The 25,225-nt window shown below is 38.8% G+C and overlaps 1 protein-coding gene across 17 annotated transcripts in view; it reads left to right on the forward strand.

Annotated features, from left to right (window-relative positions):
* The window catches only part of PPP1R9A (protein phosphatase 1 regulatory subunit 9A), a 328,575-nt gene that overhangs the window by 232,970 nt on the left and 70,380 nt on the right, over positions 1–25,225 (forward strand). For all 17 annotated transcript variants that reach the window (XR_014137296.1, XR_014137295.1, XM_060632500.3 and 14 more), the window contains one exon: positions 19,581–19,736. Coding sequence is in view for 15 of the 17 variants with exons in the window: in XM_060632500.3 (XP_060488483.3) it covers positions 19,581–19,736 (156 nt within the window). In the remaining 2 variants the exon portion in view is untranslated. The remainder of the gene's footprint in view (positions 1–19,580; positions 19,737–25,225) is intronic.

Here is a 25,225-nt window from a genome sequence, read left to right on the forward strand (position 1 = left end):
GTTTACCTGCAGGCAAAGTATGTGGAAAGGAATACTAGTTGGACCGTCTTTGAAAAGGTAAATTGGACAATATTTTAGGGACTTTAAAAATCAGCTGAATTTCTAGACTTTTTTTCCCATTAATAATTGGGAAACAATTTTCCATGAGACCTTCATATTTCTGAGGCACTGACTGCCCTTTGTTCTGGACTATCCAGTGTTTGTGTAGTGAACAGTCTTAGAAGGTACAGGTAGTCTTCTCCCCTGGAGCAAGAGTGGTAACGTTGCATATTGTAAAAGATGCAGGTTACCTAGCTCAGGGTTCCTCCCCACACGCGCCTGCTTATGCAGGTATCATCCAGCCTTCTTCTCAGCACTCTTTGGAAATTGGGGTTTGAGGAATCAGCACAAAAATATGTCTGTGTCAACTAGTACAAAGACCTATTCTGGGTTAGAAGAACGTTCTGACCTTGGTCGGACCACAGTCCTAGAGAAACACACTGACATCTAGCTTGAAAGGAAGGTATTTTCAATTGTCACACTCAGGAGCCTGGGAAATCCTTAGAGCTTTAGTGAGTTCAGTGTGGAGGTTATGGAGCAAGGCATATTATGCTAATTAAGGAGAAACAGCAACAGTCGGGCTGCCTTGTGACTCAGCCCCTCCTGCAATTTATTATGCCAGCTGTAGTCATTCAGACAGTACAAGGTCTCAAAGTATTTTGTGGTGCATCTTAGTTGCTATAAAGGAATATCAATATTGTCCCTGTCAGGGAGAGATCTTTGAGACAAACTCCTATGGAAAATCATCCATAAGTATTTGGATCCTAACTGGTCTACCATGCTGATGAAAGTAACCTGCTGGAGAATGAGAAAGTGTCCCACAACAATCTAGCTAAATTCTTTTTTTTTTTTAAATTTTTTTTTAACGTTTATTTATTTTTGAGACAGAGAGAGACAGAGCATGAACGGGGAGGGTCAAAGAGAAGGAGACACAGAATCTGAAACAGGCTCCAGGCTCTGAGCCCTCAGCCCAGAGTCCGACGCGGGGCTCGAACCCATGGACTGCGAGATCGTGACCTGAGTTAAAGTCGGACGCTTAACTGACTGAGCCACCCAGGCGCCCCAACTAAATTCTTACAGTCAGTCTCACCGCGTTGGAAACCTTCCCCATTCCTTATGTTCTAACCAAACCAAACTTAGGATTGGACTCCAGGTTGAGATAGCGCCCATAACAGTTCCTGCTATGGGAGTCAAAACTGTGACTGCTGGGTCAAAGACTCCCCAGAGCTAACTGGGTTGTATCAGTAATGATATACAGCGCTTTACATATTGCTTTAGGTGGTAGACATTGGAAGTTTGGTTAAAACAGGTGTAACCACCGCACTTCTCAAAACTGAAAATAAATGTGCTTTATTAGTGACACAGGGCTGCCCTCTGCCTCTACGCCCCTTGATACCTCCCCTTTCTAACACGAACTCAGCTGCTCTAAGGAGGAAGGTGATTAGGGATCAGGCTGAGATCTCTTTTGTCCTCCAGGGAGACTAAATGCTGTATGAACCCCTTGAGAATGCTGGGGAACTTTGGGAGGAGAGGCACTCTACCTCATGGTTCTGTGGATACTGGCTCACAAATCATCACCTCACCGATCCCATCATGAGAAAGGATGGCCAAATTCAACTGATGTGGTTTGGGCAGAGTTCACAGTGAGAAGGGAAACAAAACGGCCTTGTGGATGGAACCCATGCAACATAATACCACTGTGGCTTCCACTACTATATGTGTAATGGAACTGATATGTTACACATACACCTGCCCTTCTTTGTCCCATTAGTGCCAGTGGAGATTTTACTATTCTGGGATTGCCACATGGAGAACACTAATAGTAGCATATGTAGGTCACTCTCCCTGTTTCCTCCCAGACGGTCCAACAGGAACAGTGTAGAATCCCAGGCAAAGAAGGAGCAATCACAGCTTATTTAAACATGTAATGGCTGCCAGACTACTCAGCCATTTCCCAGTATAACAACACTGCACGTCCGATGCAGCAACCGAAAAAAGAAAAAAAAAAAAAAGTCAGTTATTAACCTTCTACTAAGCTCTTGTGGGAACTGAAACTACATGTCTGACCCATGGAGGCCTTGTGACCCTCTGGTCTAATAGTTTGAGTTTGAGATAGGTCAGCTTGAACTCCCTGATCGATAAAGTTGGAAAGACCCAACAAGCCTGGCTTGTCAAATGGGAATGATAGATTCAAGAAAGCTGCCAACCTGGCCCAGCAGCATCTTAGATTTACATGAACAAGTAGCAGCTTTCCAGTTTGTAGAAACAAGGCCTCTAGCTCAGTGAGGCCTTCAGTTCCTAGAAGTTTATTGAAATGCCTGGGCTTGGTTCACTAAGGGCTCAGCTAAGCTGTCCAAAGCTGTCTGCTAGGTTTTCCAGCCTCAGCACTAGTTATGCACACCCCAAAATGGACATGGTCACTTTGCTCAATGGGCATAACTCAAGGCCATTCTTTTGGCTCTGCCTAGTACTCTCCTTGATGAACGTTGTTATATATATATATATTTTTTTTTTTTTTTTACTGACTCTTGAGCTGTTGTCCATTACCTGATTAGTCTGCCACTTGGAAGATTACAGACTAACAGGTTAACTTTGAGATGGCAAATCATGGAAACAGATTGTGGCAATTGATCAGACTCTGAGTCTCACATAGCTTCACCACAAGGGTGGTCATAAGAGGCCTTATGTATTTAAAGAAACACCATCATTATATCACATAACCCTTAGATGATTCTAGAGATCCTTCTAAAATGAGACTGTTCTTGATTACTAAGGGTTGCTTTCCTGAGTGGTAGCTGACTTATTTGTTATATGCATTGTGCAGGCAATTATTCTTAGGGTTAGACTCATTTAATTAGATAAGGTGGTACAAAATTTGTTCCTGACTTTAGGTGATGTGATCAGGGACATGACCTCAGCCCTGGAAGGCATTCAGATCAATCTCAACTTGCTGGCCAGGGTTGTTATAAGATGATAGGATTTCCCTGAATCCTAGACTTTCTTCTGGGGGCCAATACCAAGTCTGGGCAATCACTGATACATCCTGTTATATCTGTACTAATACCTTAGGCCAAGTGAAATAAATAAAAAAGCTTAAGGATAGAGCCACCTGAGTTTCTAAGGTAAACACCAATGGTTTATAGGACTTATTTAGCCAGTAGGGTCTGAAAGCCTGGGGAATGTGTTTGATCTCAGTTACTATACATTGTACTCATTCTGCTGCTTGGAGTTCATTTAATAGTAGTCTTAATTATATGAAACGACTGAATGGATTTAGTCCCAACCACTTTGGGTCACACTGATCAGTGTAGCTGAGAGAGAATCATACTAATGGGAAAATTCACCAAAAGCCAAGATGGTATAGAAACAAGAATAGATATTATTGGGGACAGTTCCCCAGTGGGCCTGACTTCTCTGTGTGTCATGTGAGCAGAGGCACTGATAGCCTTTCTTTCATACTACCTTTTTAATGATGTTTGTGTAGTGAACAGCCTTGGAAAATAGATAGTCTCTCTTTAGGGCATGTGAAAGACTTGCTTATTACACATTATTAAAAAAATATATATGTGTTCCCTAAGTTCAGAATTCTTCTTTTGGGGGTTATATTTCATTTTTTTCAATAAATGTAATTATAGTTAGAAACTTAATTATTTTGGGGCACCTGGGTGGCTCAGTCAGTTAAGCGCCAGACTTCGGCTGAGGTCATGATCTCACGGTTTATGAGTTCAAGCCCCGTATTAGGCTCTGTGCTGACAGTTCAGAGCCTGGAGCCTGCTTCTGATTCTGTGTCTCCCTCTCTCTCTGCCCTCCCCTGCTCACACTCTGTCTCTTTCTCTCTCTCTCTCTCTCCCTCTCTCAAAAATAAACAGTAAAGAAGAGAAACGTAATTATTTTAAGAGAATTTCTTCCAAGAAAGAAAGAAAATAAAAGTCTTTTTAAAGATATTTGGTATTTGAATACTCATCAACAGATTCAATAGAGTAAAATCATTGAAGGGGGAAAGATTATAGGGCTTGAGATGGATAGAATTAGGATATTCCTAGAAAGTAACACTTTAGAAACTGTGGTTGAAAACTGCCTCAATAGTGGAATATGACAAATTGTAGTACATGTAACTGCTATTCCTCAGCCCTGTTTTTTTTTTTTTTTTAATTTAAGTGTAGTTGACACACAATGTTACATTAGTTTCAGGTGTAAAACACAGTGATTTGACGAGTTTATACATATTGCTATGCTCACAAATGTAGCTACCATCTGCCACCATGCAATGCTATTACAGTACCATTGACTATATTCCTTATGTTGTACCTTTCATCCCTGTGACGTATTCATTCCATAACTGGAAACCTGTATTTCCTACTCCCCTTTACCTATTTTTCCCATCTCCCTACCTCCCTCCCCTTTGGCAGCCATCAGTTTGTTATTTGTATTTATGGTCTGTTTCTGCTTATTGTTTGTTTGTTTATTAGTTTTATTTCTTATTTTGCACATACAAGTGAAATCATAGGGTATTTGTCTTTCTCTGACAGATTTCACTTAGCATAATATCCTCTCTGTCCATTCACGTTGTCACAAATGGAAAGATCTCATTCTTTTTAATGAATGAGGAATATTTTGTTATATATATAATTATACATATGTTCACACATATTCATACCACATCTTCTTTATCCGTTCATCTATCAATGGACGCTTGGGTTGCTTCCAAATCTTGACTGCTGTAAATTATGCTGCAGTAAACATAGGGGTGCATATATCATTTTGAATTAGTGTTTTTCTATTTTTGAGGTAAATACCCAGTAGTGGAATTTCTGTTTGTAATTTTTTGAGGAACCTCCATACCTAAGTTCAGAATTCTTAACAAAAGATTTTAGTTCCACCCTCTGCTTCATTTTTAGCCCATGTTCTCCTGGCAGTACCCTGGGTTTGAACTTTGGAAACTATTTCTTATTTTTAGAATCAAGATGTTAAAAACCATCAAGGTCTTAGTTCCTTTCTGTTTAATGGTCCTCTCAATTTCTCTCTTTGGTCACATTTTACCATAAGCAGCAAGAAGAAATCAAGCAGCACCTTCAACACTTGTTTGGAAATCTACTTAGCTTGATCACTCCGTTCACCGGGGACATTTCTTACTTTCTCCTTATAGAAGGTGATAATGTTGCTAAGCTTTCTGCCACTACACAAGATTTCCCCCCCCCCCCCCATTCCACCAGATTTCCACTTACAGTGTGTTCCAGACAATTTAGGCTTGCTTTAAGATACTCTTCAAAATCTTCCCAGCCTTCCTTCACTGCCTGTTTCCAAAGTCACTTCCACATTTTTCTGCATTTGTAATGGCAGTACCCCCTTTCTGTTGGTGTATAGCAAATTATGACCCAAACTCAGCAACTTAAAATAGGAAATATTTCTATATTACAGTATCTTTGAGTCCATTTAACTGGATGCCTCTGACTCAAGATCTGTCCCTGGCTGCAAATAAGGTGTCGGTCAGAGCCCCAGTCATCTCCATGCTCCGCTGGGGGAAGATCTGCTTCCAGGCCCACTTGCAGGTGTTGGCAGGACACAGAAGATGCACTTCCAAGCTCCCTTAGGTGACCACTGGCACACCTCAGGTCCTTGCTGGCTGCTGGCCAGAAACCTCAGTTCCTTACGATGTAGGCATCTCCATAGAGCCATGCACAACCTGGCAGCTCGTTTCTCAAGAGCAAGAGGACAAAAGAGACACAAGTCATGGTCTTTGTGTAAACTAATCTCAGAAAGGACATCCCATCGCTTTTGTTGCATTCTCGATTTTAGAAGCGAGTCACTAGGTCCAGCCCACATTCAAGGGAGAATGGATTATAGAAGAGCATGATTACCCAGGAAGAAGGATCCTTAGGGATCATTTTAGAGCCTGCCATAGTGGAAAATAGAGCCCCTGCTTTTCAGGAGTATACTTTATAAAAGGAAGGAAGAGAGGAAAAAATAAAACTAAAGAAGGCATTTAAAATACTGTAAAATCAGATGCTAACTTACAAACCGTCTACCACAATTGCTAGGAAATTTTAAGAAGGGAAAAGATGAGTTTGAGTTGTTACAAAAAAATTTATAGGCAAATCTTAAATTTACCTAGTCAGAATTTTAGGAAAAATAATTTGTCAGCAAATTATCTGAGAAGCTGAGTGCTTGAGGGCGGGGAATGTGGAACTTAGATATAGTTGTTAGATGTATCTTGCTTAAGAAACATTCTAGAAGGTAGAATGAAGTGAAATATCAGAAAACATTCTGAGAACAAAGACTGACAAGAAAATTTTGAATGACTTGAGAAATGAGAGGAGTAGGGAATATATATTTTGGGCCAGGCATCATGGTGGATGTTTTACGTACTTAATTTCTTTGAATCCTCTCAATATCCTATGAGATTGGTATCTTTGGGGCCATTTTATAGAAGAGGTGAGCATAAAAGATAGAAGTTAAATGGCTTGCCAACTACCGTGCAACTGTGAAATTATTTTTTCTCTTTTGGGGCCCTTGTCTCGCCAACCCCAGAGCCCATGCTTTTTTTGCTGTCATTGTCCTGGAGAAGCCAGGGATGGTGAAAATGATCATAGTCATAAAGTCATCTAGTCTTTAGGAAATTCTTGGCATTATGATTAATACTTTGAAGGTATCACTACTGGAAATTCTCCCAACAACCTTATGAAGAAGATGCTGTGATTCCCATTTTATAGATGAGCAAAGAGACCAAATGGCCTAACATTACAAAACTAGGACACACAGAAGTCAACTGACAGAAAATGGAAAGAGATGCCTTTGCAGAGAAGGAGCTACTTTTGCTGAAAGCCATCTGGATGACTGGCACAGATTTAGGAATTTTAAACATTAAAGTGTTAGTTTGAGGTCTTTCTCCTCCAGAGAAAAAGCAACTCTCTTCTATTCTCTAGCAGAACTGAGTCTGAAAATATATATAACCAAATTCAGATCCAGTAAACAAATTCCAACAGAAACTGCATAATCAAGGCTATTTTTATGATTAGCACCATTTAGTTTCCCGGAATTTACCAGAGCAAACATTGCTAGAGCAAAAATTACTGCTGATGGTTGAACCTGACAACAAGAGAAAATCCCCAAAAGGGTCATTTAGGCCTGAGCTGCAGCTGTGCTCCACCATATTTCTTACTTGAAAGCTGAGAATTAACAGGAAAATCAGGGCTCTGCTGTGCTGTGCAGATGCGGCTAAAACTGTATTAATTTATTCAGCAAACATTTGTTTAGTGCCTACTATATGCCAAGCGGTATGCTAGCCACACTGGGAGTGCAAGAATAAATCATACCTGATGCTCTCAAGGAGCTTACAGTTGAAAGCGGATAATAGGAGAAGGCAGATATAAAAAAAGGCCCAAGTTTTATGAGTGATGCAAGGATATAGTAGAAGCATAAGGGAGTGGATTAGAAGAGTCTTAAAGCAGCAGACTCATAGGAGGAGGGAAGTAGATGGGTCTTCATCTTGCATCACTAGGGCAGGAGGGGAGGGGCGAGGGGGCGGGGCATAAGTGAGGAGAACAGAGGCCTGATAGTTTTCTTGGTCTTGGGCAGAAGCTGATGCCTCCTCTGAAACTGAGAATATAAGAAGAGGGGCGGGTTTAGGGAAAAGAAAAACTTTGCTTCAGAAATGGCTAATTTGCTTATCAAAGATTCATGTGACACAGTAGCAGGGTCTTGTAGAGTATTGTATTTCTGAGACCAGAACTTAGCAAATATCTGGTTATAAGATGCAGACTTGGAGAAGCTTTAGTATATGTTGCTGTTGTAGGATTACCACCACGACTGGCAGCTATTGCTTGTTTTGAGCATCTACCACGTACCACACCTTGTACTGAACACCATGTAACTTAACCTCACAATAACCTTGTTACACTAAGGAGATGTTTTTATCCTCACTCTATAGATAAGGAAATTGAAACTTAGACCTGGAAGCTAACTTTACCAACACTGTAGAGCCAGGATTTGAATCCAGGCCTAAGTGACTTCAAAGTGAAGACTGTTTAGTTGGTCTCCACTTAACCAACTCACCAATATAACAGATCATGCCCCTTCCTTCTGTAAAACCTAAAATGAGGTCTACAGCTCTCCTGAGTGTTCAAAGCTCGAGAATGTCTACATGCTTTTGCTCCCACCAGTCAAAAGTTAGATACTCACCAAGAGGCAGAACCTGTCAGCTAGCTGCACTTATTACTGTTTTAATAAAATAAGTGCTCTGATGTAATACAAATATAATGGAAGTTGTCTAGGAATAGGAGAGGAAATGCTTTGGGAAGAGACAATAAAGATGGGTAGCTCAAGAAAGCCAGATGTGAGAAGGAAATGTAAGAGAGACAGACCATAAACATCTGAGGAATTTTGCATTCATTTTGCCTTGGAAGTTATCTTTTCCATCCATTTTAAGACACTGCAGTAGTTCTATAGATTGTATGCTGTGGTTCTGGTTTATATAAGAAAGAGTGGAGTATAGGCCGGGAGACTGGGTCTACGTCAAGAGGCACCACCAAGAGACTCTCGAGCCGCGCTGGAAGGGACCCTACATCGTGGTGTTGACAACCCCCACCACTCTCAAGGTAGACGGCATCGCGACCTGGGTCCATCACACCCACGCTCGGCCAGCGGACCCCTCCTCCATCCAGAAGGACGTAGTCACGCGATGGGCCATCAGTCGGGACCAACACAGCCTGCTCAAGCTCAAGCTACAGCGCATTCGGCCCACCTAATATTGCTTGTGTAAAAACGGCATTCCATGCCAGGCCTGAAATGTTCCAAAGCTCAGTTCGGTTTTGTTAGAACATTCTATCTGGTCTCGCTGGATCAAGCTCTCCTCTCCAGATCGGCCTATATGGGGAACTGAAAATAATCCTGTTTCAACATTTTAGGAGGTTCCGGAAGATGGCGGCGTAGGAGGACGCGGGACTCACAGCGCGTCCTGCCGATCACTTAGATTCCACCTACACCTGCCTAAAGAACCCAGAAAACCGCCAGAGGATTAGCAGAAGGGAGTCTCCAGAGTCAAGCGCAGACTAGAGGCCCACGGAAGAGGCACAGGGGAAGTGCCCTGCAGGTCCTCACCACGCCAGGGACTCTCCAAAATGACCAAACGGAAGAATTCCCCTCAGAAGAATCTCCAGGAAATAACAACAGCTAATGAACTGATCAAAAAGGATTTAAATAATATAACAGAAAGTGAATTTAGAATAATAGTCATAAAATTAATCGCTGGGCTTGAAAACAGTATACAGGACAGCAGAGAATCTCTTGCCACAAAGATCGAGGGACTAAGGAACAGTCACGAGGAGCTGAAAAACGCTTTAAACGAAATGCAAAACAAAATGGAAACCACGATGGCTCGGCTTGAAGAGGCAGAGGAGAGAATAGGTGAACTAGAAGATAAAGTTATGGAGAAAGAGGAAGCTGAAAGAAAGAGAGATAAAAAAATCCAGGAGTATGAGGGGAAAATTAGAGAACTAAGTGATACACTAAAAAAAAATAATATACGCATAATTGGTATCCCAGAGGAGGAAGAGAGAGGGAAAGGTGCTGAAGGGGTACTTGAACAAATTATAGCTGAGAACTTCCCTGAACTGGGGAAGGAAAAAGGCATTGAAATCCAAGAGGCACAGAGAACTCCCTTCAGACGTAACTTGAATCGATCTTCTGCACGACATATCATAGTGAAACTGGCAAAATACAAGGATAAAGAGAAAATTCTGAAAGCAGCAAGGGATAAACGTGCCCTCACATATAAAGGGAGACCTATAAGACTCGTGACTGATCTCTCCTTTGAAACTTGGCAGGCCAGAAAGGCTTGGCATGATATCTACAGTGTGCTAAACAGAAAAAATATGCAGCCGAGAATCCTTTATCCAGCAAGTCTGTCATTTAGAATAGAAGGAGAGATAAAGGTCTTCCCAAACAAACAAAAACTGAAGGAATTTGTCACCACGAAACCAGCCCTACAAGAGATCCTAAGGGGGATCCTGTGAGACAAAGTACCAGAGACATCACTACAAGCATAAAACATACAGACATCACAATGACTCTAAACCCATATCTTTCTATAATAACACTGAATGTAAATGGATTAAATGCGCCAACTAAAAGACATAGGGTATCAGAATGGATAAAAAAACAAGACCCATCTATTTGCTGTCTACAAGAGACTCATTTTAGATCTGAGGACACCTTTAGATTGAGAGTGAGGGGATGGAGAACTATTTATCATGCTCCTGGAAGCCAAAAGAAAGCTGGAGTAGCCATACTTATATCAGACAAACTAGACTTTAAATTAAAGGCTGTAACAAGAGATGAAGAAGGGCATTATATAATAATCACAGGGTCTATCCACCAGGAAGAGCTAACTATTATAAATGTCTATGCGCCAAATACCCGAGCCCCCAGATATATAAAACAATTACTCATAAACATAAGCAACCTTATTGATAAGAATGTGGTCATTGCAGGGGACTTTGACACCCCACTTACAGAAATGGATAGATCATCTAGACACACAGTCAATAAAGAAACAAGGGCCCTGAATGATACATTGGATCAGATGGACTTGACAGATATATTTAGAACTCTGCATCCCAAAGCAACAGAATATACTTTCTTCTCGAGTGCACATGGAACATTCTCCAAGATAGATCATATACTGGGTCACAAAACAGCCCTTCATAAGTTTACAAGAATTGAAATTATACCATGCATACTTTCAGACCACAATGCTATGAAGCTTGAAATCAACCACAGGAAAAAGTCTGGAAAACCTCCAAAAGCATGGAGGTTAAAGAACACCCTACTAACGAATGAGTGGGTCAACCAGGCAATTAGAGAAGAAATTAAAATATATATGGAAACAAACGAAAATGAAAATACAACAATCCAAACGCTTTGGGATGCAGCGAAGGCAGTCCTGAGAGGAAAATACATTGCAATCCAGGCCTATCTCAAGAAACAAGAAAAATCCCAAATACAAAATCTAACAGCACACCTAAAGGAAATAGAAGCAGAACAGCAAAGGCAGCCTAAACCCAGCAGAAGAAGAGAAATAATAAAGATCAGAGCAGAAATAAACAATATAGAATCTAAAAAAACTGTAGAGCAGATCAATGAAACCAAGAGTTGGTTTTTTGAAAAAATAAACAAAATTGACAAACCTCTAGCCAGGCTTCTCAAAAAGAAAAGGGAGATGACCCAAATAGATAAAATCATGAATGAAAATGGAATGATTACAACCAATCCCTCAGAGATACAAACAATTATCAGGGAATACTATGAAAAATTATATGCCAGCAAATTGGACAACCTGGAAGAAATGGACAAATTTCTAAACACCCACACTCTTCCAAAACTCAATCAGGAGGAAATAGAAAGCTTGAACAGACCCATAACCAGCGAAGAAATTGAATCGGTTATCAAAAATCTCCCAACAAATAAGAGTCCAGGACCAGACGGCTTCCCAGGGGAGTTCTACCAGACATTTAAAGCAGAGATAATACCTATCCTTCTCAAGCTATTCCAAGAAATAGAAAGGGAAGGAAAACTTCCAGACTCATTCTATGAAGCCAGTATTACTTTGATTCCTAAACCAGACAGAGACCCAGTAAAAAAAGAGAACTACAGGCCAATATCCCTGATGAATATGGATGCAAAAATTCTTAATAAGATACTAGCAAATCGAATTCAACAGCATATAAAAAGAATTATTCACCATGATCAAGTGGGATTCATTCCTGGGATGCAGGGCTGGTTCAACATTCGCAAATCGATCAACGTGATACATCACATTAACAAAAAAAAAGAGAAGAACCATATGATCCTGTCAATCGATGCAGAAAAGGCCTTTGACAAAATCCAGCACCCTTTCTTAATAATAACCCTTGAGAAAATCGGGATAGAAGGAACATACTTAAAGATCATAAAGGCCATTTATGAAAAGCCCACAGCTAACATCATCCTCAACGGGGAAAAACTGAGAGCTTTTTCCCTGAGATCAGGAACACGACAGGGATGCCCACTGTCACCGCTGTTGTTTAATATAGTGCTGGAAGTTCTAGCATCAGCAATCAGACAACAAAAGGAAATCAAAGGCATCCAAATTGGCAAAGATGAAGTCAAGCTTTCGCTTTTTGCAGATGACATGATATTATACATGGAAAATCCGATAGACTCCACCAAAAGTCTGCTAGAACTGATACATGAATTCAGCAAAGTTGCAGGATACAAAATCAATGTGCAGAAATCAGTTGCATTCTTATACACTAACAATGAAGCAACAGAAAGACAAATGAAGAAACTGATCCCATTCACAATTGCACCAAGAAGCATAAAATACCTAGGAATAAATCTAACCAAAGATGTAAAAGATCTGTATGCTGAAAACTATAGAAAGCTTATGCAGGTAATTGAAGAAGATATAAAGAAATGGAAAGACATTCCGTGCTCATGGATTGGAAGAATAAATATTGTCAAAATGTCAATACTACCCAAAGCTATCTACACATTCAATGCAATCCCAATCAAAATTGCACCAGCATTCTTCTCGAAACTAGAACAAGCAATCCTAAAATTCATATGGAACCACAAAAGGCCCCGAATAGCCAAAGTAATTTTGAAGAAGAAGACCAAAGCAGGAGGCATCACAATCCCAGACTTTAGCCTCTACTACAAAGCTGTCATCATCAAGACAGCATGGTATTGGCATAAAAACAGACACATAGACCAATGGAATAGAATAGAAACCCCAGAACTAGACCCACAAACATATGGCCAACTCATCTTTGACAAAGCAGGAAAGAACATCCAATGGAAAAAAGACAGTCTCTTTAACAAATGGTGCTGGGAGAACTGGACAGCAACATGCAGAAGGTTGAAACTAGACCACTTTCTCACACCATTCACAAAAATAAACTCAAAATGGATAAAGGACCTTAATGTGAGACAGGAAACCATCAAAACCTTAGAGGAGAAAGCAGGAAAAGACCTCTCTGACCTCAGCCGTAGCAATCTCTTACTCGGCACATCCCCAAAGGCAAGGGAATTAAAAGCAAAAGTGAACTACTGGGACCTTATGAAGATAAAAAGCTTCTGCACAGCAAAGGAAACAACCAACAAAACTAAAAGGCAACCAACGGAATGGGAAAAGATATTTGCAAATGACACATCGGACAAAGGGCTAGTATCCAAAATCTATAAAGAGCTCATCAAACTCCACACCCGAAAAACAAATAACCCAGTGAAGAAATGGGCAGAAAACATGAATAGACACTTCTCTAAAGAAGACATCCGGATGGCCAACAGGCACATGAAAAGATGTTCAACGTCGCTCCTTATCAGGGAAATACAAATCAAAACCACACTCAGATACCACCTCACGCCAGTCAGAGTGGCCAAAATGAAGAAATCAGGAGACTATAGATGCTGGAGAGGATGTGGAGAAACAGGAACCCTCTTGCACTGTTGGTGGGAATGCAAATTGGTGCAGCCGCTCTGGAAAGCAGTGTGGAGGTTCCTCAGAAAATTAAAAATAGACCTACCCTATGACCCAGCAATAGCACTGCTAGGAATTTATCCAAGGGATACAGGAGTACTGATGCATAGGGGCACCTGTACCCCAATGTTTATAGCGGCACTCTCAACAATAGCCAAATTATGGAAAGAGCCTAAATGTCCATCAACTGATGAATGGATAAAGAAATTGTGGTTTATATACACAATGGAATACTACGTGGCAATGAGAAAAAATGAAATATGGCCTTTTGTAGCAACATGGATGGAACTGGAGAGTGTGATGCTAAGTGAAATAAGCCATACAGAGAAAGACAGATACCATATGGTTTCACTCTTATGTGGATCCTGAGAAACGTAACAGAAACCCATGGGGGAGGGGAAGGAAAAAAAAAAAAAAAAAAAAAGAGGTTAGAGTGGGAGAGAGCCAAAGCATAAGAGACTGTTAAAAACTGAGAACAAACTGAGGGTTGATGGGGGGTGGGAGGGAGGGGAGGGTGGGTGATGGGTATTGAGGAGGGCACCTTTTGGGATGAGCACTGGGTGTTGTATGGAAACCAATTTGACAGTAAATTTCATATATTAAAAAAAAAAAAAAAAAAAAAAAAAAAGAAAGAGTGCATGTGGGGCGCCTGGGTGGCTCAGTCGGTTAAGCATCCGACTTCAGCTCAGGTCACGATCTCACGGTCCGTGAGTTCGAGCCCCGCGTCGGGCTCTGGGCTGATGGCTCGGAGCCTGGAGCCTGCTTCCAATTCTGTGGCTCCCTCTCTCTCTGCCCCTCCCCCTTTCATGCTCTGTCTCTCTCTGTCTCAAAAATAAAATAAACGTTAAAAAAAAAAATTTAAAAAAAAAAAAAAGAAAGAGTGCATGAAACATCAGTGAGCAGACCCATAGGCCAAACCCTTCAAAGGAGACTTCTATGCACTTGCCCAGAGTGAGCATGTTATGAGAGAAAAGAAGAGGACAAAAGGTTTGGAGCTCACTAGAGACAGGTGCAAGTCTTCAAAGTGAATTGGATGAAAATGTTTAGAGATGTGGAAGGTAAACCTCAACACAACAGGATTATGCACCAGCATTTTGGTTGGGGAAATATGAAAGGAATGTATTGCCATTTTTTATCCCAGAAAGCTTTACTTTATCTGTAGACTGAAAGCAGCACAGTACAGAAGAAAGAGCATGGGCTTTGGAATGTGTTGGATGTAGCATCAACAGCATAACAAATTGTCTATCATTGGGTATAGTCTTGAGTCTCAGTTTCTTCTAATTACAGTGACATAGTAATACCTATATCTTACAGTTTTAAGGAGTGTAGTATTGGGCACTCAGTAAGTTACCAAAGAATTGCTATTCATTTTTTGTGTCTTTGGGAGGGCGATAAGAAGGTATAAGAATAGAGGCACCTGGGTGGCTCAGCTGGTTAAGTGTCCGATTCTTGGTTTCGGCTCAGGTCATGAACTCACTGTTCTTGATTGAGCCCGGTATTGGAATTCTCTTTCTCTCCCTCCCCTGTTCATGCTCTCTCTCTCTTACTATCTCAAAATTAAAAAAAAAAAAAAAACAAAACACTTAAAAAAAGGGAAGTATAAGATATTAATCAAGAAGGTAGATGAGGATTTGTGAAAAGGAACCCTTACTATCTCTGTCAGTTCTTGTACTTCTTTTAAAGTGGATTTTCAAGTTGGGACAAAGGACTTTCAGGAGTCTCTGTTTACTTGAAAGATGTTGAATCTGGCCAGAAATAAGGAGAAGATGGATATCAATGGAAATACTTTGTTGTGGCATATTTTTTTTTTGATGCAGTATTTTCCGTCTTCCTCTGTAAATGGCAGATTCAATCCAATCTAATTTTGAGGTTTATGAAATTCTACTAACTTATCATTCCATGTAATTTATTTTCAGATTAACCATAAAAGTAATATCCATTTTCAGTAAAGATCAAAGAATCAGAACACATCATTCTTAGTCTACTAAATGTAACTTTTTAACTTCTAGAAGTTTATGAGGTTCTGTGGTAAATGCATCCTTTATTATAAAGTCTGTTTATGTTGGGAATGGTAAATGATCATCAAGAGAGAATGGCAAGATTTTTTTAAGTTCTTATTTAAATTCCAATTAGTTAACGTATAGTGTAAACCCAAGTGTGCCCCTTAAATCCCCATCACCTATTTAACCCATCCCCCTACCCAACTCCCGTCTGGCGACCATCAGTTTGTTCTCTGTAGTTAAGAGTCTATTTCTTGGTTGGCCTTCCTCTCTCTCTCTCTTTTTCTCCCTTTGCTCATTTGTTTTGTTAAATTCCACACGGCATGAGAGTTTTTAAACACCCTATCCAGAGCCTCTAATAAGTAACAGACACTAAAAAAAACCTATCTTGACCTTAGGATGCTTATAAGACTAATTAAAAAGACAAAACATTAGTAAATGGAAAGATGCAAAGAAAGATAAAAAGAATTTCAGCAGGGGTGCCTGGGTGGTTCAGTTAGTTAAGTCGGACGGACTTCAGCCCAGGTCATAATCACACAGTTCGTGGGTTCGAGCCCTGCGTTGGGCTCTGTGCTGACAGCTCGGAGCCTGGAGCCTGCTTCAGATTCTGTGTCTCCCTCTCTCTCTTCTCCTCCCCCACTTGTGCTCTGCCTCTCTTTCTCTCAAAAATAAATAAACATTAAAAAAAGATTTTTAATTAAAAAAAAGAATTTCAGCAGAATTGCAGATAATTTGGATACTGAGGAGAGAAGATTGGCAAAGTAAAAAAAAATGAGTCAAGAGGAAGAATTCTCTTAATAACTTACATTTATGATGGTAATTTTGATAACTAAAATGGATGACAAAGCCAGAACTATACTTAGAGATAAGAATTACATATATTGTATATACCCTAATCCTGTTATTCACTGTAAGAAGTATTAAAAAAAATAATAAATGTGACAGAATACTGCCTTCATAACAAATGACTTCGCAGGGTCTTCTTTTCTTTTATATGATTGAAAACCCCCTTAGGAGGTTATAGGTATTACCAAGCAAATGCAATTGGCATTCTTGAGTATATTCTTTTAAAAATATTTGTTGAGATCCTATTATATGTCAGGCCCCGTTCTAGGCACATGTTTATATTCTTTCCCTTACATGTAGTGAAAAAGTATCTATTTTCAAGCTGGCAAAGGGAAATCAAATTGTTCATTTCAACTTTATGTTTGTAATGTGTCACATTGTCATCAGATTTTAAATTTAGCTTAAGATTTTATTGAGTCATTCAGGAAATCCATCAAATCGATAATGTAGAAGTGAATTTTATATACCTGGTTTAGGCCTTTATATTTTCTTAATATTTATTTTATTTTTGAGAGAGACAGAGTACACGGGGGAGGGGCAGAGAGAGAGAGGGGACAGAGGATCGAAAGTGGGCTCTGCGCTGACAGCAGCGAGCCCAACGTGGGGCTTAAACTCATGACCCATGAGATCATGAGATCATGACCTGAGCTGAAGTTGGATGCTCAACCGACTGAGCCACCCAGGCGCCCCAGTTTAGGCCTTTGTAATAAAGGCATGGATTTGCTGCTAGTTGTAATTAGGTTTAAAAACAAGTCTAATGTCTCTAAACCAAAACTTCTGGCAAGGTGTCAGGATTGTGTACTTCCCAGCCTTACTACACTTCTGTTAATCAACATTACTGGGATTTACAAAGTACCTATTGGTTCTAAAAACATGAATAAATAGGAGATGAGTTAATTTACAGAATATCACAAAAAGTCACACCAAATCTGGATTTTTAGGATTTAGGGGCACCTGGGTGGCTTAGTTGATTGAGTGTCCAACCTCAGCTCAGGTCATGATCTCATGACTCGTGAATTCGAGCCCCGCCTCAGGCTCTCTGCTGACAGTGCAGAGGTTGGAGCCTCCTTCAGATTCTGTCTCCCTCTCTCTCTCTCTGCCCTTCATGCTCTGTCTCTCAGTCTCTCAAAAATAAATAAACGTTAAATTTTTTTTTTTTTTAAGTTTTCTATGATTTAATCTTACCAATAAGTGCAAGGTACGTGGAATCACCAGCCCCCACTGCTCAGCTACTGTCTCCTGCCAGTGCCAGAGACACTTGGAATGGTGTTTATGATTTACACAGTTTCAGACTGGTTTTAAAGAGCCCTGGGGTTCTGAGTACTGAGGCACTAGGTCATACAGAGATCACTTAAGTTTACTTTTCTATGCAAATGCCACCAAAATTGAGGCTGTCATAGCCTCCATGTGGAGAACTAGTGTCTGAAGGTTGCTGAGGCACTTTGTTTATCCTAGTGAATGGCCCTCAGATTCCTTACTGGGAATCGTACCTACTTCTGGGCCCCACAATTTAAAACAAGTGTGGAGTGGCACGTGGGTAGCTCAGTCAGTTAAGCCTCCTGCTCTTGATCTCAACTCAAGTCATGATCTCATGATTGGTGGGATCGAGCCCCATGTGGGGCTCTGCACTGACAGTGGGGAGCCTGCTTAGGATTCCCTCTCTCTCTGTTGCTCCTTCTGTCTCTCTCTCTCCCAATATAAAAAAATAAACATTAAAAAAAAAATAAAACAAGTGTGGAGGACTAGGAGAGAAGTCTGAGTACGGGCCCAAGACAAGAACAGAGAATGAGACCTATGAGGAAACCAGAGTTATTTTACTTGGAAAGGAGAAGTCAGAATGACAATTTAATAATGGTCTTTCAGACATTAAGAATTATTACATTGAAGTAAACGACCAGACTTTCTTCATGTGCAAAACAGTAAGAGAAATAGAATTTCAGTGTTAGCAAGAAGAAAATAGTAAAGATCCAAAAGAAAAAAAAACAGCAATCAGATGCTAAGCCTATTTAATCAAAGGAATAGATCATTCCACACACTTTATGAAAGTGTTTTTATAGGCAATATGAATTCCTGTCTGTTTCATGTATTAAATGTAATACTACCTGAAAGAACAGGGGCAAATTAAATGAACTTTGTTTTTCGACCCTGTGACTCAGTGATTTATCTTAAAGTTACATCATAAGGTATAGATTTCAAATAATTATTTTGAATTAGAGTCTCATATCCCAGTGCTGCCAGGAGAGAAGCTACTTTCTAATGATGTTAAGGAAGTTAGTGGTGTGGAGCAACATTTATTCCAGGGGTCATGAACTCACGTACTTACAGGGGTCTGCGGGTACCACGTGGTCTGCGGGTACCACGGAGTGAGCTAACAGCATGGAACAACACGGGGTGGTAAAAGTTGTGTATTTGAAGGTGTGGGACCCATCCAAAAGGGGACAGCCGCTGCTGACCAGCCAGTTGTTTTCATGTCGCAACATGCCCATTTTGCCAGATTTTTGGCTTTCTCCAGGAAAACTGGAACTCTAGAGTCTCATGTGAATCTTTTATTTAGCATTGACAAAATACTAAGGTTCATCAAAATACTGTTCAGGCAAAGCCGTACACGTCTGTGGGCTGTGAGTTAGAAACCTCTGGCTTTCTTTTCGGTCACTTGCTAACCAACACGTTTGTTAGCAAACAAACAAAACAACTGATTGAACTCTAAACCTTAGAAGAATTCATCTACTAAACCTTTGTAAGGCTTAATTAAGGTCCTTTCCAGCTCTGTGAATCTTTTGATCTTCTCTTCCTTCTTCCCTGCTCTCAGTAATGGGTGACTTATCCACTTAGTGGTGGGAATTTAAAGGAACTACTTATTTCCTTAGCAATATAATTTTATTTTGTAAAACCATCAAATGTTTAGACTGAAAACAACTTTTGTTGCTATACTAAAGATGCTACTGATGGCTATTACATTTTTAGGAATGCACTTATGTATGGCCTAGACATGTCACTTCAGATCTTTGAACTAACATCTGTTTCTAACATTGGCTGCATGAGGCATGCTTGACTTAAAAGCCTACTTACACTTCAGCATTTGGTGACATATTTTACTTCCCTTTTATAAAATATTTTCAAACAACCCACTTCCACCTGGGGTAAGGACGTCTCCATTTCTGAAATCCCCTTCCTTTCAGACAGGAGAATATGCCACAGATGAAGAAGAGGATGAGGTAGGACCTGTTCTTCCGGGCAGCGACATGGCCATTGAAGTCTTTGAGCTGCCTGAGAATGAGGACATGTTTTCCCCATCAGACCTGGACACCAGCAAGCTCAGTCACAAGTTCAAAGAGGTAAGCTGCTGATCTGCAAACTATTTTTTATGCATGTCCATTTCATTGTTAAATTTACATTTTTGTTTGAAAAATGTATTGAGAATCCGTTTTCAAAAGAAAACCTTTCGATAACAGGTTGTCTTGAATCTCATTGAATTTCAAGGTACAATTTAAGTAGATCTCATTCCACAGTCCTTAATTTTTAAATGCTTATTATCTGTCGTAGTGATAGCTTACAACTTGTCTGTTCCATATTTTTTAAGCTGTAGCTTAAATGTCTGGTTTTCATGATAAGTTCAGGTTGTATTTTTTAAATTTTTATAGAATTTGGGGGACTTGATGATAAGCTTTCCTCTAAGGCAGTGATTTCTAAGAAAGTTTTTTTTTCTTTTCTTAAAATAGACAAGGTCCCAAAAGGAATCAGACAACATACCTAAGGAGTTTAATTGAAGAAATTAAAGGTTAATGAATGAACCTTGAACAGAATTAATATAACTACCCAGGGACGGTGAGGTGCACAGGGACTGGCAACAGCAGGAAGTTGTTGTTCCAACTTCCTCCCAAAAGAAGGCTTTAGTGGGAAAAGAGGAAAACAGATTCCCTTTTTTTTTTTTTTTTTCGAAGAAGGGCATCTTTGTAAGATGCAGCCACTGCTAAAAACTACATCCTGAGGATAAGGGTGGGTCATATACACTCAGCCCCTTCTCTCCTGCAATTGCCTCCTATTGGCCAAACCCAGGCAGGAGTCTAAAGAGGTCAGCCTCCTGAGGCAGGAACTATTAGAAAAGGGCCAAAAATGGATCCTGAAAGGGCAAATGCAGGCAACCACATAAATTCTTCTTCTTTGAAATTAGCTACTCAGAACTCCAACATGTAAAACAGAGACAGTGATGAATGGGTCCCCAAGCATTTTATTCTTCATTGTTTCAGGGAACATCCTCCATTATTGAAGGCAAGTGTGTCATTATTTACAGCTTGCCCACAATAACCCTGAAGCACTGAGGCTTGAAAACCATTGTTCCTTCTTTCCAGCCTGTTAGGGACTTGACCTTTTGGAAGAAAAGGTTCTCCTATACATGAAAAACAATGTTGATAATTGCAAGTTTGTAATTTATGATTTTATTTCTAATTTCTAATTTTTTTTCATTCATAATTTCTAATTTTTTTAAATATAATTTCTGATGTATCGTCTAAGTACGTCAGTTTTATATGTTCTGATGTTATACCTATCCGTGTCCTATATATTGACTTACCTTTTTAATTCCTTATGATAAATTTATACTTGTGGGACCAATAACAAAGTGAATGTACTTTTAAAATGTAAATTTTTGGGGTCCCTGGGTGGCTCAGTCAGTTAAGCGTCAGACTTCAACTCAGGTCATGATCTCACAGTTCATGGGTTCAAGCCTCACGTCAGGCTCTGTGCTGACAGCTTGGAGCCTGGATCCTGCTTCAGACTCAGTGTCTCCCTCTCTCTCTGCCCCTTCCCCACTCATGCTCTGTCTCTCAAAAATAAAAAAAAAATTAAAGAAAATTTTTAAATAAAATGTAAATTTTTGTTCAGAAAAAAAGCCCTTAGGTTTATTATAGAATTTTGGAAAATGCACAGTTATATAAACACCAAAAAAAATCATTCATGATCCCAATTTTGTGGTATTTATGATTATACAGTATATACTATGTTAAATTCCTACTCCTGATACTTAAAATTGCATTATTAGGATTTTCCCATGTCATCAAATATTCATCCATAAATGATGTTTATTCACTATATGGATCTCTTACTGATCTACTTAATTTTTGTCTTGTAACATTTCCTTTGTTTTGAGTTTAAAAATGTTATTATTAAAAGTTACACTGCAATAAATATTTTTGTACTTATCCTTAGGATAATTTCTCACAGTGGAATTATTCAATCAAAGAATATCGGTATTTTGGGACCTTGTGGTACTTAATACCAAGTTGCCACCAAAATGGCTTTTCTCAGTGACACAGAAATTTATTTATGCCACCCAGTGTGTTGAGAGTGCCCATTTCTCTTCCACTTATTATTATTTGTCAGGTTGAACCATTTCCATTTGTATAGTACACAGAGTCCTTGAGGCAAAATATATGGGTTTTCCAGATGATTTATGACTGTTCCTAGTTCTAAATCAGATACAAACACCTTGGTGACAAATGAAGTACACTATTCTATAATGATCACAATACTCCTTTACATTAGGAGTAGCAATGCCTATCTTAGGGCCAATTCTTACAAAGGGTTTCTAAATTAACTGATATCTTCAAAGAGCAATGCAGAAAAAGAAAGTTCTGCTGGAAGCGGCTGAGTGGGAGGAAAAGGTAATCTAGGGACCTCTTTCTCTGAAGCTCCAATTTGGCCCAAGAATACAGATTATCTAGAAGTATAGTCTTTAAAAAAAAATCTTCGGGAATGTTGTAACTCTCAATCCTGGTTTGAGGCAGTGAAATCAAGGTAGTATATCTGGGCAAAGGCCTGTAATATAGTTTACCCATGTTGCCAGGTGAGTATGACCCTACTCTTTGGTAGATGATTGAGCTGGAAGTTGGGTCCGCATTCTTTTATGGGAGCTAAAGAGTATAAAAAGCAGAAATAGTATATGGAAGGTTATATCTCCCACTTTCTGAGTTGAGCCAAGGAGTCAATGCTCTGTAAATATTGTTTGAGGTGTGTACACCATTGTGCAGACAACCGCATGATCTAGACCTAGGGGTTGGTGAACTATGACCTGTTGGCCAAATCTAGCCCACTGCCTTGTGTTGTAAATAAAGTTTTATTCAACACTGCCATGGACATCTATTTATTTATTGCTTGTGGCTGTTTTCAGGCTATAAAAGCCAAGTTAAGTAGTTACACAGAGACCATGTGGCCTGCAAATCCTAAATTATTTGATATCTGGCTTTTTATGGAAAATGACTGCTGACTTTGGTGTATGCCACTGCATAATCTGGACCCATTATGTGTAACACAGCTGATTTATTTTTAGCCTGAGTAACTGAATCTGTAGTTTTCTTTTAATTTTGGTTCTTAAGAATTGGAGGTTTGTCCTCACCTCAAGATTAAGCAAATACCACATTGTTTCACTTCTAATTCTTGTATTCTTTTTTGTGATATATTTAACGGATTAATATATTCATTTCTTCAGGAGATGGCCACTGAATATCAGCTGTGTGGCATTCCATCTCAGCATTTGTGTCTTGTACACTGCCAGTCTCACAGTTTTAAATTTCCTTGTGTGATTAACATAAATGTCCAAGTAATTTACAGCACTAGATATTTTTCACAAGATTCCATACAAATGGGGTGGAGGTGGAGAGCCATGTGTATTGGAGTCTATACAAAGTCTTCTGTTACAGAGAGTTCTCTCGATTACATTGTATCAAACAGAAGCACATGCTGTACTCTTTGAGCAAAACATATTACAATGACATTATCTCAATCAGTCCTACTTTTGGCCAATTTCCTATCTTCTACCAGCCTCTATGCTCCTCTGTTTTTGCTTGCTCTTGTAGGTTTTCACATATTTCTTCATATATAATTAGTGGTTAAATATTTGGTGAATCAGTGGTATAAAGCATACACCGTAAGTTGTATAATTCAAGACAGGCACCTAATTTAATTTCTCCAAGTAGTTGACAAGATAGCTGGCACTTTTATTCAACACTCATTTATGCATTTCCCTCTGCTTGGAAGGCCAGCATTATTATCTACAGAATTGGTGCCTTTACACTCTGGACTACTTTTGGCCTTATAATCAGTTCTGTTTTCTCATTCTTTGGTACAATGCTGTTAGAATATATATTGAATTTTGATGGAGTAAATCAGATTCATCTAACTCTTCAAAATTCTGGTAGTGTTCAACCTATTCAAGAAAACATTTGAATCACTTTATTAGTTCCCTTGGAAAAACTTCTTTGCATTTTTATTGTAATTACATTAAACTACTAAATTAACTTGCAGAGAGCTGGCATTTTTATCACATTGACTCTTTTAATCCACATTTATGTAATGTATCTGTTTAATTGGAGTCTTTTTTTTCTGGCCCTCTCTAATATTGTATCGTACCCTCTATTAGTTACACAAGCTATAAGTAACAGAAGATCTTAACTAGAGTGGATTAATCAAAAGCTGCCACAAAGGTTCTCTATTAGCTTCAATATAAGTTAAGAAGTTTTCTCAATTTCTCTATTTTTAGAAATGACTTTTATAAGATAGACTTAATGACTTGCATAAAACTAATTTCTGTTCCCTGAAAGTTTGTTATTATTCAGCTATAAAACCATCTGTGCCTTTGTGGAGGAAGATTTTAAAAACCTTTTATAATAATAGCCATTACTGTCTTCAAGGTTTCAAGTTTTTCTTGGGCCAGTTTTGGTATTTTGCATCTCTCAAGAATTTTATATATTTCCTCTGGCATTCATATTTTCTAACATTTTGATCTATAATATACTTCTTAACTACAAATCTTTACTATCTATAATTATTCTTATTTTCTTCTTTTTTATTTGAATATTTTTCTTAGTTGTTTTATCTAGAATTTTTATCTATCTTGCTAGCCTTTACATGCCTAATTTTTTAATTAAAAATACTTATTTTGTTATTTCCTACCAGTATCTTACTTTTGCCCTTCTTTCTTGTTTTGGTATTGATCAATTGTAGTTAGTACTCTATTTTTGATAACTCTTGCACTCTGATAAATATATTTAAAGCTATACTTTATCTAAATAAAGTTTATTTTTAGTTACATGTTCCAATTTTTTTACATTTAGAATGCCATTGTCATTTAGATGTAATTTCTCTTTAATACTTTAATATAAAAGAGGGGTTTCCTCTTTAATATAAGAATGATTTAGTGGTATATTTTACTTTCCAGACATATGTAACTTTGTTTTGTTCTTCTTTTGTTATCAGGTTCTAACTTTATCACATTCTGGTCAGAAAACATGTTCCATATGATAGCTACTTAGAATTCTCAAGACTTCTTTTGTAGCTTAATTCATAAACAGTTTGTTTAAATAGTCCTCATGTATGCAAAAAAACAAGTATTCTGTGCTTGGGTATGAAATTTATATGCTTTTCATTTATGTAAATATTATTAATAGTAGAAATATACATTTCTTCTCTGTAGCATGGCTTAGATTTGTCTGCTTGATCTACAAATTCTGAAAAGCACATGTTAAAATCACAAACTATAGTTATTTTTCCTTCCTATAATTCTATCAGTTGTGGTTTCACATATTTTAAATCTTTGATATTAGCTGCATATATGTTCAGGATCGTTACAACCTTTTGATTTATTGTAACATCTGTTTTGTCCCTTATGATGCATTTTACCCCAAATTTTATTTGTCTGATAGTAAAAATTCAACACTGCCTTTCTCTTGCATCATATTTGCTTCACAGCATCTATTTTTTCCATCTTTGTTTTGGCCATTTCATACCCTTTTGTTCAAATGTGTTTCCTTTAGCCAACCTATTCTTAAAT

This window comes from Panthera onca, chromosome A2, assembly GCF_046562875.1.
Source record: "Panthera onca isolate mPanOnc1 chromosome A2, mPanOnc1 haplotype 2, whole genome shotgun sequence".
Taxonomy (NCBI): domain Eukaryota; kingdom Metazoa; phylum Chordata; class Mammalia; order Carnivora; family Felidae; genus Panthera; species Panthera onca.